General features: G+C 44.5%; 1 protein-coding gene across 2 annotated transcripts in view; it reads left to right on the top strand.

Annotated features, from left to right (window-relative positions):
• The window catches only part of REV3L (REV3 like, DNA directed polymerase zeta catalytic subunit), a 1,079,635-nt gene that overhangs the window by 775,134 nt on the left and 286,662 nt on the right, over nucleotides 1-17,839 (top strand). For both annotated transcript variants that reach the window (XM_085612140.1, XM_085612139.1), the window contains exon 17: nucleotides 14,396-14,588. In XM_085612140.1, coding sequence (XP_085468266.1) covers nucleotides 14,396-14,588 — 193 coding nt within the window. The remainder of the gene's footprint in view (nucleotides 1-14,395; nucleotides 14,589-17,839) is intronic.

The following is a 17,839-nucleotide window of genomic DNA, read 5'->3' as shown; positions in this document are numbered from 1 at the left end:
TTCTCACATACTTAATGTGTGCTCCCTTTGAGCCTCTTCATAACTGTCCTTTGAGGTTACTAACTTTAAAAACTGTCTTCCTGGTGGCCATCACCTTCGCCAGGCGGGTGAGTGAGCTTCTGGCTCTTTCATGTAAACCTCCTTTCCTGGCGATTCATTCTGACAAGGTTGTGCTTTCGACCACGTCCCTCCTTTCTACTGAAAGTAGTCACTGCCTTTCATCTCGGACAGACTGTCACTCTGCCCACTTTCTTTCTGCCTCCGCATCCTTCAAGAGAGGAAGAGAGGCTCCACCGTCTGGACCCAAAACGTGCGCTTTCATTCTATCTCAACCGCACAGAGCAGTTCCGGGTGGATGACCAGCTCTTTGTTGGCTACGTGGGTGCCAAGAAAGGTCGGGCTGTGCACAAGCAGACTATCTCCCGATGGATTGTCTTGTGCATTAAAGCCTGTTACTCTCTGGCTAAAAAGGAACCTCTGGTTGGGGTGCACGCCCATTTTACCAGGTCGACCGCAGCTACTACAGCATTAGGGCGCGGTGTCCCCCTGCAAGATATCTGTGAGGCAGCTACGTGGGCCTCACTGCATACTTTCACTAAGCTCTATTGCCTTGACAGTCTAGTCCGGAGAGACGGCGTCTTTGGCCGGTCGGTTCTCTGTGACTTTCTGGTGTGATTTCACTTCGCAGACCCGCCACTGAGGTTGGTATTGCTTGGGTATGTATTCTAAGGTAAGTAATCTATCACTAACGTGTCTCTTTCAGATGCACAAGTTCCTTACTTGTGTAACGATATATCTGTAAGAGACATATACATTAGACATATATCTGTAAGAGACATCCTCCCCGTTCTGCGAACTGTTTTCTAGGGTTCAGGTGATCCCTTTCAGGGCCCTAGTTCTATTGCACCTGTAGTTGGTCTCTGACATGGCTCTGCATTCCTGGCGCGGAAAAGTTGTGTAGAGAACTGACGTCAGCGCACGTGGGCGCGTCTAAGTAGCTCCGACCATGTCATCTCGGCGACTACGACGCCAGCGACGTACGCGGAGCCGCACGACGCCGCCTACCGACGCGCAAGGGTACTGCTGACGAAATCTTTCCGGATCCAGTCTGACGCCTGGGGATATTCTAAGGTAAGGAATCTATCACTAACTAATGTCTCTTACAGATATATCATTACACAAGTAAGTAACTTGTGCGTTAGGTGAAGTCATCTGTTCCAGTGACTCAAAGACTTCTTTCAAAGAAAAATAAGTTGTACACTTCTCAGCCCAGTACTAGATGGCGGAAGTATGCACAGCATGTGAATTTACAGCAACACATGCCACGAATAGATGGTTACAGAGTAATTAACATTTTCCGTCCCTTGCATGTAGGCTATCTTTGTCTATACAATTGACTTGATGATTTCCCAGGACTCTAAAAACCCCTTGCAAAACGTCCTCTTTTATTAAAAATGTTGTAAGTAGCACCCCGGCCTGATATTTGATATTGTTGGCTAAATGATTGCTGCTGCCACATTGATAATATCTGGGTTTAGTTGTTTAAGGTGTCTGGTTTATTTGGATCGTCATGACTTACTTTTTCTTGCATACTTCATTGCCATGTTTTCCTTCATTTACTTCCTTCACTTGTTGAGAAGGATTTTTCATTTTTTTTATGCATGAGGCGATATGTTCTATAGGTTTTACGATCTCTATGGACTCATGTAATCCAAGATTTTTAGCTAATAATTTTTCTTGTATTCTTTCATTATTTGTGCAACATTCTAACTGATCACAAATGAATGAATCATTATTGCAAAATCACAGTTTACTCATTCCTTGAAGAATATTGATATAGTTCGTAATGCTCGCTTGTTTAACTTGAATTCTGCAAAAGAATCTATGCCTCTCTAGAACTATGTTTACTGTATCCCCAAACTGGGCTTTGAGTTTTAAGAATGTTACTTTGTATACATCTAAATTACTCTCCACCGCCCCTCAGGGTAACGTCTCCTATACTTTACGGCCTGGTATCCTTAAATTATGCATAAAAATATATTGTTTTCTAAATTCAGTTAACTTTTCTCCCTCAATTGCAATAAGACTAAAACAAGTTAACCCACTCTTCCACAGCAACACTGGGTCCCCAGCTTCATTCAGGAAAGAAGTTTGGGACATACTCCCTGCAGCCATTTTATAGTGATAAATATGTTTGAGTATGAAATGCACTAAGAATATTATTATAAATAAAACTGTTCCAAATATTAATTCCTGGTAAACACATCTAGATCTGTACCAAAGTTGCTTCAACAACATGTATTGCATATAACTTGTATGATATTCTGATATAGCTTCTGTGGAATTATTTTGTTACCACAGATGTGATACTGCAGATTTTGACAGTAATACAGAAGTAGGTTTAGTTAGGTTATTATTATTAGCATATTTAATTAACACCATTACATAAAATGTACAGCATTAAAATCTTATAAAAAAAGAAAGATAGAAAAAATGTTGTTTAGAAAAGCATATACCGTAGTAGTTTTGGATTGAGTTGTTTAGTTCAAATTGCACGTCTTTGGAGGAGTGGCCATCAATGGGAACCCCAATTCCTACTAGAATTTGTTTGATGTTGTTAAGCTGGTGGGCCTTAGAGGGGCGAAAGGTGTAGTGTGGGTTCAGAGATTTCCTCATAAGTGCTTTAGGTTTGCTGTGGGTTGTTTTAGCCATGTGTCCCTCTCTCAGTGAACTGTCATCTTTTTGGCCGCTAATGTCAAGTATTTTACCAATCAGCAGTTCAACTGTGGGTCCTCTTCTGAGAAGCAGGCCAACACAGCTTGCCTCCGTGTTCATATCCCAGTGCGGGAGGTGCTGTGTGCAATGTAGCAGCCCCAGATGATGATTCAAGAATTGGATTTTGACGGCTTGTGTGTATTCTAAATTGAACTACTTTTGAGGAACCTGAGAAGTATAGGTGCCCTAGCTCATCCAGCCATGAGCCGTCTTCGATAGTGCAGCTTTGCCTTTAATCAGTGATAGAAGTTTTACTGTTTTTCATACCGCTTTTTTGAATGCGGTGTTGGTGATAGATGTTTCCCAAAGTTGAAATAGCCCTGTGTTGCACAAACATTTTTTGAGGTAGCTTGTGGCTGGTGACGAGTGGCTCTGTTGTAGAAGTATTGCCAGTCTCTTCTAAAGATATTAGGATGTTCAAGCCTTAATTCAATTATCATTTTATAATAGTGTAATAATATTATAGTACATATAGGTATGGGTGAGTTCTCTTTAAATGCAAATGCTAGAAGTTGGCATCACTGAAATATTCTGAAATAATCTTAACATTGACACTCCACTCTCTTGAGATGTTTGATTTATTGTTTAGTATTGGTGTGTGTATTACCACTACACAGGTTGTGAATGCCTCAAATTGTCCTTTCTCTGGTGAGCTCCTCTTGATACAGAGGCATGGGATGTAGACATTTTGTCCCACAGTTTGAGTTGCACTGCTACTTCAATGCAGGCAGGTTGGTGCTTTCTTGCCAGTAGCGGCTGAAAGAAATGGACAGCCCCACTGAGTGGAGACTCGAGTGACTAGCCCGCCTGCTGAGGTGCAGGTGGGATCTCATCCGGAGCGCCAGATGCAATAGCTCCATCCCCCAGGATGAAGACTGGGGTTGTGCAGCAAACCACGCCTGCTGCGTCCGACAGAAAGTCTCTTGCTTCCTTCTTCATCACGTCCAGGGAATGCCATCAATATGAGTTCCTTCTACATTCTCGGCCCTCAGCCAGTAAGTTTCTCTGTTTAAGAAACTGATTCCAAAATCTTGCACAAATGTCTGTTTCAGTGATATCAGGCTTCTCGAGAGAGCAAAACAGCGAGGGGAGAGACGATGAGCTGTCACACCAACTCCTCATCACCAGTGAAGTAATGACGCCGCACATCCCTCTCACTCATGAGAAATCACTTAAACATGAACATTCTAAACAATTTTCTACCAGTGGTAGTACTCTGATGGAAGAGGGATGTGGAATGGACCAACTTTAAATTAGGATAGATTACAGTGGTTTGATTTTTTTCTGTCATTTAAGATTCTTTTTAGAAAGAACGACCTCAAATGTAAGAGATATTTCAGGAGTTGTGTGTGTGTCGATTTCCTTATGGCTAAAGCTCAATTGTTCCTGAACAGAACTAATTTAATTTGGCTGGATGTTATACTTCTCAATCTTCTCAGTACCAAAGGTGCTGGTTTGCTGTTCAGGTTCAATTTCATCTGAGCTTATTTTGAAGTTGCTCAGCGCGTTCGAGGTGAGAGGTTTGGAGACTTTTCATTCATGCCTTTGGTGTCCATGTGGTTCCACGTTAAGTTTGAGCTTGAATTTTCAATTGGGATGCGAGAGATATTGTATACAACAAGAGGCTTGCAGTCTGGCCATTGCTTAACATTTGTTAATTTCACTCTTATTTGAAGCCTTCTAATTGACCAACATGTTCTGGCTTCACTTCCTCTTCTTTTGGCTCGAGCATGGACTAAGTACTGATTGATTGCTGTCCTTCAGCTGATCGTTTTGTGATTGAGGCGCTACTTTTTGCTTTTCTTCTTCTTTGATGTCCTTGTTGAACCTCATGTCATTTGTAGCTGTGTTTTACTATGCCACACCTGTTTCAAAGAAGCCATTTTCTCTTTTGAAATGGATGTTTGTGGCAACAGATATTATCTGCTTTTATTGTGACAGCAGAAGTCATCAGATTCCAAATGTGTTATAGCTAATACATGGGCACAATTGCTTTCTTTATGTGATAGAATTTTTTGTCAGATGTCATTTCTTTTTCATGCATGGGGAGGTTAACTGATTTGCTCAGAGTCACAGGAGTGTTGTGCTGAGACCTAAAAAGCATTACCAAAGCCAATAGGTCTCGCCTTTGAACCTTCTGTTCATGCTGTATATCATGGGCATTCCAGACTTTGGTAGTGATTTGTAGGACTGCGATGCATCCAATGCTAATGCACTTTAAAAATAAAAGGAATTAGCCTTGGCTGTGTAATAGCGCTTTTTAAAATTACTTCTAGTCACACTGCAGCACATTTGCAATTCTGTACAGCATGACTACAAAACGTTGCCAAAGCCAGTAGCACTCATAGGCGAGACCTCCTGGTTTTGCCAATGCTTGTTTTACTTTTGGGTTGAAAGGATAGCAGTGTTTCGGTCATCAATAAATATGTGTAGTAGATGTGGTAGAGACTATAATTTGACCACGACAGGGGAGCAGTGTGCCATGTTTGGGGGGTTCAAATTTAGGTAGCTGATTGAGCTTGATATGACTACAACCTTGGTGTCTAATTCAACAATTACCAAGGCCATTGCTTGCAGTAGACCAACTTGAACTTCCATTTTATGCCTGTGCTCAGTTAAATGTAGCCTTGATTTACAGATGATGTGCTTTCCCTGAAAAGGACTTCTGCTTCAAGGCTAGTGTTTTGATTTGTCCCTAATAGTGATCTTAAACAATTACGCAATATAGCTGCTACGAGTCTGTTGTATTTAACTACATCGGTGTAATTTCACTGTTTGCAGTGTAGATTGAATTTTTTAATATTCCTCTTTCCCTTGTAGTTTCTTGTTGTTGATTTGCTTAGTGGTGCATTTGACTGCATGAATGATTGTTTCCAATTCATCTGTTGTTTGAGGAAAGTCGTTAATGATATGTTGTAGCCGTGTGACCTCACTGTGTAATATAAGCACCAATCCATATTGGGTCTAGTCAGGTTCATTAGAAAAACCTTAGCGCAATTAACCCTGGGTAGCTGTTGCTCTGAGCGGTCAGACGTTATCAAAGGAACAATTGTAAAACATTAAAAAGTACCAAAACAGTTGCATTTGAAAAAAATTAACACAATAAAAAAATCTGACATCAATTTATAAAAATAGGTTGTATTTTACCTTTAAAAAAGACACATTAGCAACAAAAGTACATTGGATGGTTCTGTAGAAATTAAGTTTTAAAGAAAAAATGAATCAATGATTTTCACTTGGCACAGTAAATTATTGTAATCGAGCATGATAGCGGAAAACTTCCTAAAATTTTGTAAATTAGCAAGCAACTAATTTGGCACTGTTAGGGTGACCAACTCCGGCAGGAGCTAGTCACATGCACCAATAGGGTCCAGTTACCTCACAGTCAAGACCATCTCCAGTCCAGTTCCATGTTCTATAGGCGAACCGTCATAGACTCTAATGAAGTTGTCTTGATGGAAGGGAAGCAGGATGCTGAAGATGCTCATGGATGCTGAGCCGTGACACAGGGTCTGCCTGGGCACACTCCACGATCCACAAACATTGTGAGAAGACTTTGGCCACAGGGTCACCATTCCTCAAACTCAGAGTGAAGTCTAGCAAAAAAAAAGAGAGATGATGCTGGTTTCTATTTACAGCAAAACCAGCAGTTCCCTTCAACTGCCCGTAATGCCCTTGCTGGGTTACCAAACTGTACTCCGATGACTCTTCCTGATCTAGCAGACTTGGGTGCAACCTTTGAGCGTCGGGACTCCTCTGCCCAGGCTGCGGTTCAGTAGTCAGGCTTTCTTGGCTACCAACTCACCAAGGCAGGCTTCTTTAGCTTTCGTGACCCTTTAACTGTAGTAGGAAGTCACTCAACTGACTCTTTGAGTCTCTTCATCTGTCTGGGGCTTAGGTACGACTTTGCTAGCCCAAGGAGCAGCAGGTACAGGCTAGTGTTTGGTGCAACCTCTCTTTGCTGGGTCCAAGGAGCCACAGGGCAGTCTTACTTTGGTCCTCTCTCCATTTCAGATGTGATCTGAGGGCTGGGTACTACTTTTATGCCCAGATTGTGCCCTTGAGGGATGCTGTGACAACTAGCCAAGGGGCTACCCGGTCCCCTCTCGCCTAGTGACTCCTTCCTGTAAAGTGTGGCATCCATTGAGCCTAGAATATACCCCCTCCCCCCACCTGGCCTTCCAGGTTCAATGGAGTCCTCTTCCCCTAAGCAGTACAATTCATCTTGGCAACTGTAGACAGAAGCTGGCTGACGGGCCCCTTCTTAGATAATGAGCTAATCCTCCTTGATGGCTGTAAATGATACATTGATAGTCTTTTGTAGCGGGCCTCGTTAAATGGCCAGCTGAGGGCGCCAAACAGCCGCACTTTGCTATGCACTGGTTGTCTATATGCAGTAAGGGTAGAGTTATTGGTGCCTGCAACAAGCTGCATGCGGTCCGCCTTCACCAGAACATTTGCCACCCCCAACCCCGGCACACGCAACAAGCTGCCACCCCTCTCCTTCGTGATGTGCATTCCCAGCTTTCTTTGGTTGCAGTGTGCGTGGTAAAGGATTCTCACAGCAAGAATTGGAGTGGACCGACATGCCAGAAGACTTCAGTCCATCTTTGTCTTGTGTTGCCTGATGCTGCTTTTCCCTCTTGGGCAGCTTAACCACTCCTCGCTCCTGCTAGAATTGACCCCCCCCCCCCCATGATGCTGGGTTAAGGCCAAAGTGGCCTACGGGAGGTCAGAGCCTGTAAGAGTGAGCTGTGGTACAGTGTAGGGATAGAACTAGTGGCTGCAGCAGCTTTATACGCTGAGTTACTGCGTGTGTGCATACGTGAACATGGCTCAGGAGGAGCCCTGTCTGTATTGAGTGCGTTGGCCACATGTAAGGACCAGTGTTGTAGAGGCTAAGTTTCTTACCTTGTTAGTTCGCTGCTGGAATCGTGATGTCTTCCCATGGTTGCATGCCTGTGCTCCTGGCCCATCTCTCTTAGGCCATTGCAGTGGGCGTCTGAGCGTAGCTGAGAAGATAGTTTATGTAGGTATTGAAACCCATTTAATCTAGTTCATAGTTTTGGAGAAGATTGAATTTGTTTTACTTTACAGGGTATCTTATTCACAACCTAAAGTAGCTCAAAGAAAATGCGGGTCTAATGATACCAGAAGCTTGCACTAGCGCGGTGAGGGTCTCTCGCCTGCATTCTGTTTTACCTCACTGGCATTCTGAATCTTAATATGTTGTTTTACTCCCACCAGTATTTTAAGTAAATTACTTTTAAAATTGCACCATATATTAACTGCCGTTCCTTTTTATTTTATGTTACCTGCCTCTTGCACAGCTTACTCACGGGTTGGTCCGCCGTAGCAATTCACCCCATTTGAACAGAGGGACGCAACTCCTCCCCCACGGGCTGCACTAACTTCCGGTTGGGAGGGTGATGCTCTAGTGGTCAGCAGCTTCCTACTTAACAGGCATGCTATGTCGGACGTGCAGCGGACGTGCCGCTGGCACGCCAATGGCAAGCCCATCTGCGCCTGTCCGCGCCGGGACCGCGCCGAGCGCCAGAGATGCTGGTCGTTGCCTTAGCCCAAAAAAACGACCCTTTTACCTACTCAAGCTCTGAACCACACAAAAGGGCATTAAGTACACTACAGGATGTCATGATTGACAGACATTTGGCGGATATTTGGAGTAGCCGGCACACTGCGACTAGGGAAGCCACACACGTCTCGGTTGCGCATGGTAGCTGGTCTCGCCTAGATTATTGGTTGGGATCGGACGAGGTGCTGCTATGGACGAACTCCATTGCCCATCTCCCCAGGACACTATCCGATCACAACTCCGTGCTTTTGTCCTTAAACATACCATATTATACACCACCGCCGTATAGCTGGAGGTTCAATGCCAAGGCCATTAAGGAATATTTTGACATTAACACATCCACGGTGGATGATCCGGGGCTCTTGTGGGAAGCCTTCAAGGCTACGATCCGGGGGGTGTGCCTGGGTACTGCGGCCGGTATCCTCAAAGATATCAGACAACAGCTAGCTAAACGTGAGGATAGGATGCGTGCCCTAGAAAATGAATATGAGAATACGCACAACACACAAATACTGAGTGACATTAGGGAAGTATAGTCGGAATATCAATCCTATGCCGAGGATGAGCTTAAATACGTAACCAAGCGCACAACAGCAAGACACTACGGTGAAGGTGGTAGACCGGGTAGGAGCTTGGCAGATAAAATCTGTTCTGGTCGCCAGACACACACGGTACGTGCGGTCAAAGATGCCACGGGGACACTGAAGCACGACATGCAGGGTATACTGAGGGAATTCATGAGCATGTACGAAACACTGTATGCCTCACGACATACGGCATCGCCTGAAGTGATAATGGATTACCTAGAAGATGTGGTAGTAGCGTGGCTGTCGGACACGCAGAGAGAATATCTGTCCCTGCCTGTCACGGTAGAGGAGGTAACGGAGGTGATTAAATCCCTGCCGAATGGGAAAGCACCGGGCCCAGACGGGTTCACGTGTGAATTCTATAAGGCGTTTGTTGATCAGTTGGCACCACATTTAGTCGAGATGTATGGGGACGCCCATGAAAAACAACACCTGCCTCAAACACTACGTGAGGCCATGCTGATTGCATTGTTAAAGCCAAACAAGGACCAGGAATATTGCGATTCATATCAGCCGTTGTCCCTAATTAATGTGGACACCAAGTATCTGGCTAAACTCCTCGTAACTCGGCTACAGCCTCTGATGCCTAAATTGATATTACCAGACCAATCGGGGTTTATCCCCTCCAGATCTACGGCCCATAACACCAGGGCACTTTTCGCATTATCACACTATTTACTCCCTCATACCAAAGCGGCGGCAGTACTACTGGATGCTGCCAAAGCATTTGACTCGATCGAATGGCCGTACTTACATACAATTTTGCAACGAATGGGCTTTCCTCCGTTGTTCCTGCAGTGGGTCCAGTTACTCTACGCAGCACCGACGGCGCGGATAAAGGTCAACAGATACATCTCTGACCCGATTAATATTGCAAGAGGTACAAGGCAGGGGTGCCCGTTGTCACCATTTTATTTGCGCTTGCGCTAGAACCCTTGGCCTGTAAAATTAGACAGAAACACCATTACTCAGCGCTCCAGTTCCCACAACGGCCACTGCACATCTCGCTATATGCTGATGATATGACTCTGTATGTACGTGACCCTGAGAAACATTTGAATCCATTATTGAGGGAATATATCAAATTTGGTCGACATTCCGGTCTTAAAATCAACTGGTCCAAATCGGTGATCATACCCTTAATGGATACCACTGACCCTTGTGTTGTGGACTACCCACTGGAGTGGCAATCAGAGCCTGTTAAGTACCTGGGCGTTTGGTATCACCGTGACCCAGAAGTTGTAATTCGAACAAACTACGGACGAGCGATCGAAGTGTTGGAGGGCAAAATAGGGACTCTTCCTGGCTACCACTGCCAGGTAGAGTCTGCATTGGCTCCCGATCCAAGATAGGATCGTTTTTAAGATCCTTTGCATGACCTACGGGGCTTTATCTGGCGTGGGGGCCGAGGGGTGAAGGACTTGCTTGTACCTTATGTTCCGGGCAGAAACCTTCGCTCTTTGAGAAAGAATCTGCTGTCAGTTCCCCGTTTTCGAAGAGTCAAATGGGGAGGGAGTGCCTTTTCGTCTTTAGCCCCAAAACTGTGGAATACTTGCCCCTCTGAAATTAAAACTCAATATACTGTCCCTACGTTTAGGAAGGCTTTAAAGACGTGGCTCTTTGCCAAGGCCTACCCGTAATTTTGGTTCCTGGTCTGTTTGATTTTTTTGTGTTAGGCGCCTTGATGCCTTTGGGCTTAGTTGCGCATTATAAGATTTCCTTCATTCATTCATTCATTCATTAAAAATAGGGCGCTGGATCCAACTGCCGTTATCATTGGCCGACCGCATAGCCATAGTAAAAATGGTTATCCTTCCCAAGCTGTTGTACCTTTTCAATAATATCCCAATTCAGCCCCCGTCAGAGGTTTTTCGCAGGATCTCGGCCATGACCCTCCGCCTTATATGGGCGGGTAAGCAGGCTAGGATCGAACTGCGGACTCTCGTCTTATCATACATGCAGGGTGGGTTTCAGGTTCCGGATTTTTTACTTTACTATTTATGTGCACAAGCGCAATATGCGCACTTCTGGTACCGCCCAATTCCGTTTCTTACGCATGCTGCAATTGAAGAAGGAGATGCGCACCCTATCCCACTGAGTGCTATCATAACGCATAAAAGGCCTCCACTGCACAATCGGGACATAAATACTATCGACATGACAAATAAAGCTTGGCAAACTATGGGTGGGAAAGCACATAAACTGCCACTGTATGCCCCGGCGCTGCAGATACAACATCACCCTGAGCTTTCAGTTACTCAAGAGAAGGTAGGCATGAATTTGCTTAGGCAGATAGGCCTGGAAACTATGGGGGACCTGTATGAAAATGGATCTTTCAAATCACATGAGGAGTTGACGTTTATTACAACCCAACGCTATTATTTCAATTCACATACTACAGGTTGCAGGGAGCACTGAAGAAATTATATCCAACGCATCCTGCAGAGCCGCCCCAATTGACTGCTTTGCAGTTGCTGATTACAACCCCTACTGCAAAAAAAATTGGTGTCTAGACTATATGCAGCATTGCAGGCAGACATTGCAGACACCACACATAAAGCAATGGAGAGATGGAACTGTAGCCTCATAGATCCACTAACGATGGAGGAATGAACTAAGGCTTGTTCACTCACTGGTATGTTGACACCGAATGGGAACTTACGCATGATACACTATAAATACCTCCACCAGACATATTATACCCCAGCACGGCTTTATAAATATGGGCTGAGGACGTATGCCAGATGCCGTCGCTGCGGGGCAGAATCGGCAGATTTTATACACCTGGCATGGCACTGTGAAGTGGTGGCTGAATACTGGTCAAGGGTAATACGTATATTGGGTGCTATGGTGGACACAAACATTGAATGCACTGTTCGTACATGTCTGTTGGGCTTATTGCCCGGAGTTAGAGCAAATAAACGTAAGTTTTGTATGGTTGCTTTGCTATTAGCTAAGAGGAGAATATCATTATGCTGGGGTGGTAGAATGGCGCCCAAGGTGAAACACTGGATTCAGGATCTGACTTATTGCAGGGATACACTGCAAACATACGAGGAAGAGCTGCCCACGGGGTCTAAGCCTAGGGACTATTGGAAATATTTGATTCAATATCTACAAACGCACCAAGTTGACTAACTGCATTATAATAAGAGACACCGGGTATGATGAGATGTCAGTGATATTGCATATATCTACATGCTGGATGAAGGTTGTTGTTGTACCATGACCTGTAAGTTGATTACATGTTACCATTGTATGTTTTGCCTTTTGCTGTTAAAACATGATAATAAAACTAATTAAAAAAAAAAAAAGAAATCTTCCCTCCCTGACGCTGTTCAGGAAAGCCATCAAGACATGGCTGTTCTTTGATTAATGCTTCTGCTTGCTTCTCGGTTTGCTAGCGCCAAGACACCTTTGGTATTCGTGCGCTGTATAAATTTATAACATAACATCTCTTGATGTGTATAAAGTTACTGAGATTTTTTCCTGGATGCCCGCTTTGACTCTGCTTATACTGTTTTGTATTCCTTCCTAATTATTTTGCTGCTTCTTCATTTTGCCCCCTGATAACTCTGGCGATTTCAGTTTTGCCTACTAGTAGAGTTGTTTTTTGTGTGACTTTTTTCACCCCTCTGATTACTGGATTTTTCATTCCCCTCCTTATGGACTACACTGAACCTAGTTTTCCTAAAATCTGGATCGGTCACTGTCTTCTAGGAGTTACAGGCCGTACCTCGACTGAAAGAGAAGAACATCTGTCTATCAACTGGGATCTCTGGCACATTACAGCATGACTTATATGAGAGAGATGTCTTGATGATGAGTGTGATGAAGCTGGACGCTTTCTTGCACTGACTGCTACACTGGGCTAACTGACAAAAGATCATACCGCCCACTTATTCAATAATAAAAAAAGTTTCTACAAAAGTTTTGTCTTGGAATCTTTGCACTGGCTTCTGATCATGCTGCAAGTGGAATTCGGAGCCCTCTTAGACTCTGGTTGTAGCCCAATCTCATTGAGGTGTACTTTTACTACCAAACCCCAATCTCAAAAAACATTGTCATAAGTAAATGAAGAGAACCGGGGGTTCTTTTGTTCCAGTTCAGAGACGTGTCCTCAAAGTTTTGGCAGAGCTGCTACCTTATGGGTTGTGGCCTATACCGTTTTCTATACGGCTAGTTCTCTCTCTTAGTGGTCTGTAGAATAAAAAACAAGCATTTGCAGTGCATTGGTCTCACATTAACGAGGGTGTGAGCTATTGGCATTGTAAATGGCAATTCCTTTTATTTATGTGTTGTTTTTAAAACAGAGAAGTAAAAGGCATTGTCATTTACAATGTCAATAGCTTAAACTCTTGTAAATGCGAGACCTAGTGCTATTTTAAAAAATAGTGCTCAGAGGCTGTAATTGAAGCCTACTGAGTAACAGCACTCCTAACAGGGGGTGTCGCCATGGAGGTTGAAATATGAGACAAGGCGGTACTAAGGAGGGACTGCTAAGCCTATTGACCAATGAACAGCCACAGTTTACAGTGGACAATAACACAAGCCAATGAAAAATATGGACGGTGAGTGGGCGGAGCTTCAGGTCCCTACCTGAATACAGCAGGCATCGCAGAGCAGTGCATGCGCTGCCGAGGGTCGACCCAAAAAATTATTGGAATCTACCCAGAGCAGTGCACATTTCTTCCATCAGTCACAGGGTTTGCTCTTGAAGGACCCTAGCAAACTAACTTTGTCTGTTCGCGCACTATATAAGTTTACAAATGTCCGAATTCTCCTCCTGTATTGGTTCTATACCTTGCTTCTACTTTCTCCACATTTTTATAGTATTTATATGAGAGACAATTGAGCACAAGTGTAGCTGTCGTGCGACCATTCCCATCGTAGCGCAAACGGCCTTCACAAGTTGTTTTTCCCTTCTTAAGTGCAACTAATTCAGCGTTTGTCCGCAGTAGTGCACTGGTTTCTAGAACAAGTCTCACAATGCTTTTCTGATAATGCACACTTAAGACCTGTAATCTAAACGTTTTGATGACTCCTTTCACTGTAGGCGTAATAGGAGGTTTGATAAAGAATGTGGAATGCTTGTGACCACCATCTTTTAACACACCCAAAAAAAAATGAATTGTTTGCTTTTAGAGCAAAGTATGTGCATAACTACTACTATTGTACTATTGATGTGCATAACTACTACTAGTGATGTGCATAACTGGACCATCATAGGCATTTTGGTTGCAAACCTTGATGCACATTTTTTTAAATTAATTCTCATGTAATCAGGTGATTAATTATGTAAAATATTACCCTGTTTTTAGTATGACATAAAATAAGGAACTAACTAGTCTGACGTAATTACGAGACAGCAGTAATCCAGAAGGAATGCATTACCGCACTAGAACAGAACACGTTTGTATGTTTTTCTTTTTTCTCTTAGGTCCAGCACCTGACTCTCATTAGCATGGAATTGCACGCACGAACACGCAGAGACCTGGAGCCAGACCCCGAATTTGATCCTATCTGTGCTTTATTCTATCGCATATCCTCTGATGCAGTACTTGCGAATTCTGAAAAAACTGTTCTCACAGGTGCAATCGTGATTGAAAAAGATGGAGCTGGCAGCTGCAAAGGTTTGATGTTTTCTTACCGAGTATGTTTAGACGCAAAGCCGCATTTAACAACTTCATAGTGTCATAAGTGTTGTTTATTGTGAGATAATGCATTCATCGGAATCCCTTTAGTTTTAAAGTTATGTTTCAAGCATATCCTTTTTGATAATTGTTGATTTTCTTTGTTGAGAAAAGTTGAATTATCTGAAAGAAACACGTTAGTTAGATTCCTTACCTTAGAATATCCCCAGGGTTCAGGCTGGATCCGGAAAGATTTATCGTCAGCAGTACCCTTGCGCGTCGGTAGGCGTCGTCTGCGACTCCATGTCTGTCGTCGGCGTCATGATCGCCGGGATGACGTCATCGGGTTACTTAGACGCCGCCCTCGCGTGCTGATGTCAGTTCTTCTTTTTTCCGCGCCACTAAGCGCAGATCCGGGAAGAGCATACCCTTAGTCACTTTTTGACTAATTGTTTGGACATTTTTGTCTCCCTTTTCGAGTCTACTTCGACTCCTGGTGCCGGTAGGGATGCCCGGGATCAAGCTGTGTGACGTCTGTCACCGACTGATGTCTGTCACCGACTGATGTCGGTTACCGACCCCCACCATCGGTGTGTCTACTGCCTTGGGGCCGACCATGATGACAAGTTGTACCCCGACTGCCGGGTCTTGACCTCGAAGGCTAGGCGGAAGTGGTCCCGCAAGCTCCTCGAGATTCAGCAGTCAGCTCCGTGCCGCTTGAGGTCCCGGTCGAGGGACCGCTCGTCGGGATCGAATTCCTCGCATTCAGATAAGTCGAGGCATAGTAAAAAGAAGTCGAAGAAGCGACATCGCTCTTCTAACTCCCCTCGCCGGTCGTGCGACTCGGCCGAGGGTGGCACCACCCACGCGGCTCCGCCGGAGCCGTAGGAGTCCCGTCCGGCCCCATACCCTCCGGTCCCTGGGCCTCGCGCGACTCCGGGTGAGATTCGGGACTTCCTCGTGGCCATGAGGAGTCTCGCTCCGCCGTCGAGGCCTGCCAGCGCGCCTCCGGGCCCCGCAGGTCCGACTGGGAGGCCTAGGGAGCCGGCAGCTTCGGCCCGACGCCGTTGTCCCCGGCGCCGTTGTCGACTTCGGTCCCGACGCCGCAGGTCCCCGTGGGATCCATGCCTGGATCCCGGTCGACGCCAGTTGACCTTGCTACCCCTCCGCCGGCGCCGCCCCCTATGGTGCCGCCCCCGGCACAGTCTTCGGACGACGCCGTCCCTAGTTTCAGTCCGGGAACGGCGCCGTCCGGCGTCGGAACGGCGCCGTCCGGTGTCGGAACGGCGCCGCCCGGCACCGTCTCCGGCGACGATGGATGAGCATTTCATCTATAACCCGGATCCGTCCTTTCTGCCTGTATACCAGGAGACGAATGAAGGGGAGGACTGCGAGGGGTCTGAGGACCCTCTGGCACAGCAGGGCCAGTTAAGTCCGGACTGGGCAGACGAGCTGGGGGATGCCAGTGGGCTCGACACTTCGCCTGACACTGGCTTCGTCTCTTCTCCTTCCGTGGCTACGGAGGAGGGTGCGACTTATTCTGTGGTGCTGCGCAGGGCTGCATAGGCCCTTCACCTGGAGCTTGAATATAGCAAAACGCTCCCACCCGACCTTTAGTTGTTTAATTGCGGCTTGCACAAGCTCTGTAGGGCTCCCTGTACTATAGAACACAACATCTACTATCAAATTTTCATTTGAACATTTTATTCAAAACACATTTTTTTCATTAACGTTTTTATTTTGATCATATTTGTCTTATCTATTCATGTGACGGTATATTTTTTAGATTACAATGTAATTTTTTAGAAATAGTAAATATAACACATGAAAATACATCATTTTATGATTAAAGTGAAAGAATCAAGATTATTACATATATACATTTAAGACCTGACAAAGATATGACCAACTCATTTGCCGGTTCAATTTGCAATGTACAATGATCATTTTTTACCTCTACATTAGTTTTGTCCTACCCCCCTATAAAAAGAAACAATCATTTTTATAAAAAGATCAAATCAAGTCGCACCTCTCACTTCATTCTACCATCATTCATACTAAACATGCATACACCCATTCAATCTTTCTAATATTTCCCAGGCTTTGGAAAGAGCGTGCTACAACACCGCAAGATGGAGATCCTGTTCAACCATCCGTAGTGTGGCCGAAAGCCCGGGATATCTACTGCCAACGTACGTTTCGGTGGATTCAATTACTTGATGTGCACCTTCTTCAGGGCCATCCACATTTTATTGTTACTCTCAATAGTGGAGGTGCGATGAACAAATCTGAAAATGAAGGGGTATCGAGATGACTATTTAGGAGAGCCTCAGACTGATAATTCTTATTTGTAGATCTAAAATTATTTGTAACACGGAAAATATTCTCGTGTATAATGATTTTACCTATACTTGCTGTAAGAGTCATGCAAAATCTTAAATAAACAAAAATTGTGAGAAGAAATACTACTAAAAAAGAAAAAGACTTTTAACTGTCTACTTAATTTATTAAAATACCAAGTATAGACATCCACCACCAAGACCCGAAAGTCGTGCTGTATCAGAGAAAAGATCTATTTTGTGTTATAGGCCAACTTTGTCACAATCTTTCACCTGTAGTGACTTAACCAATTTAATTAATTCCGATGGCTTCAAGACATCAAATCTTATACTAACCCTGCTGAAGCGATCAGAGAGTTATCATTTTCTATAATCCACTGTATCTTAACCAGTCAGACACCCTCCTCCTAATATGGTTACTTCTTACTAATGGGATGGTGCACTTTCATCCCTGACACAATGACGCCAGTGTTTCTTCTCTGTAATACAAATTATTATTATTTTTTTAATATCCTTGGCAGTTTTTGGGACTGCCAAGGGTATACTATTAAATCATATTGCTGCATGTTTACCCTTGAATACATTTTATTATCCTTTCACATTGCACATATTTTTATTACCCTCTTTATGATCCACTCCCCACACACCCTCATGCACCATCCGGCAAACCTTTAAAAGATCTCCGATAAAGTGACCCTTCGGGGGACCCGTAGGGAATTGCAGCGCCGGCCCTACGAGGAGCAAATGCCCGATGATGAAGCATGACACCCCTTGGGGTGTGTGAGGGCAGCAGAGGATGTAGAATGACCTTCCCTCTCACATTTGTGTCTTCTATACCTCGGATTTCTTCTCTTATCTATTGTTTCTTTTCTTTTTTTCCTCTCGTTTCACTACATGGGTAATTTTTTGCAC

The sequence above is a fragment of the Triturus cristatus genome, chromosome 6 (genome assembly GCF_964204655.1).
Source record: "Triturus cristatus chromosome 6, aTriCri1.1, whole genome shotgun sequence".
Classification (NCBI taxonomy): domain Eukaryota; kingdom Metazoa; phylum Chordata; class Amphibia; order Caudata; family Salamandridae; genus Triturus; species Triturus cristatus.
This window is presented reverse-complemented; position numbering and strand designations above follow the sequence as displayed.